This window comes from Silene latifolia, chromosome 4 (genome assembly GCF_048544455.1).
Source record: "Silene latifolia isolate original U9 population chromosome 4, ASM4854445v1, whole genome shotgun sequence".
NCBI lineage: Eukaryota > Viridiplantae > Streptophyta > Magnoliopsida > Caryophyllales > Caryophyllaceae > Silene > Silene latifolia.
The window spans coordinates 81,369,885-81,373,198 of record NC_133529.1 but is presented as its reverse complement, the minus strand read 5'-3'; the positions used below and the strand labels follow the sequence as shown (position 1 = coordinate 81,373,198).

Below are 3,314 nucleotides of genomic sequence, written 5' to 3'. Positions count from 1 at the left end.
TTAACAACCTTTGTTCAATAACCTGGTTGACAACATATTTGAAATTTATAGATATGAACATCCAAATACTAGCGGAGTTTCCCAAATGTACTTATTTTATGAACACCCTAGATCCAACCACTTGTGAGTTGTGAGTTGCTACAACCAAATCCATATAAATTTCATAGTTCAACCGCTTTGGGTCCATGTGAATGTGAATTGTGAAAGCATTCTTTGGATGGTTTCCTCCTCTAGCGGATGGGATTTTCTAGAGGAAATTTTCTAAATTTTTAGTTAAATTTTTCGATTTTTTTTTTGGTAGTATTCCTGGATGAGATTTTCGAAGTTTTAGTTAAATTTTTCGATTTTCTTTTCGAGTGTCCCCTAGGTTCAAATCCACACTGCCTGAAGTACAATGATTATCCATCATTTATGCCAAACAAAGTGTGTGATGGTGTGATGTTCATTAACAGAAGAAACAACAAATGACTATTCACAAGTTTTCGTGTTTGCTGATAAGTAACACTTGCAATTACAACTATGATTCAACATTATGTACAATGAATGTGTAAAGTAAATTGAAGAATTCAATCAAAAGAAGAAAAAAAAAAGTAGAATGTTGTACAGATACATGAATCAATCATTGTAATGCCATAGTGCCCATAGTCGTGGAAAATTCTTCCAAGACATCTCCTTCCAACCCTGCCGACCACCTCCGCAGAATTCGCATTAGTGAGGCGGCTTTCCTTTTCGCTCTAGCCGTTCCATTACCCATCAACTCCCATATCACCATCTCAATTGTCGATACCTTTGCTAGATCCGCTACCATTTCCGCCCCCCCTTTACGACAAATAATAACAAGTGTTGCAACTGCGCTCTCCTTGGTTCTATCTGTACCACTTCTCAACATGGCCACCAACTTCCCGATCATATCACTGGCTGCAGCAACTGCCAGCAAGCCACCTTTCTTAACAACCGTTTCCAGTATAGTCATTGCTTCCTCCGGTAATTCACCCATTATCTCTTTAAGTGTGTCAATCACACCCCCTTCAACCAGCCGTCCCGCTATTTCCCTATCGCCTGCCAAAGTCAAGATTGCCACCAAGGCATCCCTTTTAGAGCTTGTAGGTCCTGCCCTCGCGAGCTCCAGCAATCCCTTCACAACACGACTCTTCTTTCCTAGTTTCTTTCGATGGGCACCAACTCCCGCGAGGCTAAACACCGTAGCAGCTGCGTTGGCCTTAGCCTCCCATGTGGCACCAGAGCGTAGCACTTCCACCACCCCATTTAACGCTCCATCCATCTCCATTATCCGGCCCTTGTTCGCCTCAAGGATTGACAAATTTAATAACGTTGTGACCGCGTTTACTTGTAGGTTCGGGTGGTCCGGTCCCAAATACCGAACCAATAAAGGAATTCCCCCCGCCTCCCCCATACAAGCCCGACTATCTGAATCGGTCTTAGCCAAAACGCGCAATTCATAAACCAAACGGTTTATAGTCTCAACCGAACCCAAACATAAATCCATATCCAAATCCGAACTTGAAGCCAATTTATTAAGCAAATACGACACCGTCATCTTAGTAGCCTCTAGGGAAACTTTATTTGCAGCGACACCGATTCGACCCTCTTTATCCTCAATGGCCACATAAGGAACCCTATTCTCCCTACACCACATGACAATTAAACTCTTTAACGCTGCATTGGGAATCAAGTTCGTGTGGGCCAGCGTCTGACCCGTCTTCGGACACGTGTTACGACCCGACTCAATCCACAGTGTAATGGACGTCCGATCGTACGTTTGACCCGTTGCCACAACAACCGGGTCAGTCATCAAATCGAGTGTAATCGGACACCGGAAATCAGTGGGCGCGTTCAACTCGGACGACGAGTTCCACCGTGTCGACTCAGCCAGGCTCGGAGTCGACGCGCCAAAGAGCACACACTTAGCATACTTCACGAGCCCGACCAACGCCACCACGTCGGACCTCGACTTCTCATCAGTTTGACACTGGAACTCGTCTTGCAAGAACTCAATCTCCTCTCGGCAACGCGCTGAGTCACTCAGTCCCAGTTTAGCGAACGTCTCACTAAGTTGACTCGTATCAGGAACTACCTCGCGCTTGATCGAATCAAGAAACGACAACACCGTAAGCCTCAATTCATCAGCCGCTAAATCGATCAAATTTTTACGATTATTACAACAATTGATCACAAATTCGCGCAATTCATCAACATCTTCACTCAAATTAAGCTCATGTTTGGGCAAAATTTCAAGCAAAGTGCGTAAGTCCTGAGTCAACTCGTGAAAACAACTCGTAATCGACTCAGCTTGCATAAGAAGCCACGTCTTACTACTTCCAATTGAACAATCTTCAATCAAAACTCTAATTCTTTGCAAGACAATGAACAATTCTTCAAAACATAAAATAGACGAATTAGATAGAGAATCGAGCATACTCGAAGGAGATCGAAGAATTTCCTCGAAGATAACTGACAGAATTCCGCACTTTCGAATGATCGAAATCAAGCTTCGCCTGAACAACGACGGCGGCGATGACGGCGGAGATTCGGCAGCGATAACGGCTGAGAGAGAGTGTAGTACGCGAAGAAGATACGCAGGTGGAAGTTTCGGGATAAGGAACGCCGTTGGCGATGAACGCCGGCGTCGGTGAGGTACCTCCATTGATGGATTATCTAAGATGTTAGCAATTGAGGTTGAACATTGATTGATTGTAAATTGAGTAAATTAGGGTTTATGTTTTTGGCTTTAATTGATTGAATTACAAGAATTTGGGGATGTGCACCAAAAAGAGGAGACTTTAGAAAAAACTTTAAATGGACATTTAATCATATGAAAATGGTGTAATAAAGAGGTGGAATGGGGTATAATTATTGACATATTCAATTAATTTTATTTTCAAAGCGTCTTTAACGTGAATTTAATAATCCCGTCAAAGTTTAAAAACTCTCACAAAAAGAAAAGAGACAAGGTGGGCACTTACGTGTCTTCCCACTCATCTCTCAATGAGTATTTTATGAGAGAAGCGATCCGTCCGTCGCGAGCCATGTGACGGATATCGCCGCCGTCTTCAATAAAATTTTGTGTTTTATTTTAAAGGAAAGAGGTATGTAATGTCTTTGGTTTGGTGCTAGCTAGTTGTACATTGTTTACTTGTGTTAGTTGTGTTCTCGTATGCTTGTTGAATTTTTCTCTCTTTTTTTTTGTCAAATCAAATTAGATATGTGAGTATGTCATTTGTTTGTTATGTGAGTATGTCATTTGTTTATTGTGATGGCTAAGGGTATCGATATTTATTTGTGTACATTTGGGA

The 3,314-nt window shown here is 42.3% G+C and overlaps 1 protein-coding gene across 1 annotated transcript; it reads right to left on the bottom strand.

Annotated features, from left to right (window-relative positions):
• Positions 1–426: 426 nt before the first annotated feature.
• On the bottom strand, positions 427–2,881 carry LOC141653595 (U-box domain-containing protein 16-like). Its single transcript, XM_074461422.1, has one exon. The coding sequence runs from the start codon at positions 2,663–2,665 to the stop codon at positions 620–622; it is 2,046 nt and encodes a 681-aa protein (XP_074317523.1). The 5' UTR covers positions 2,666–2,881; the 3' UTR covers positions 427–619.
• Positions 2,882–3,314: the final 433 nt, after the last annotated feature.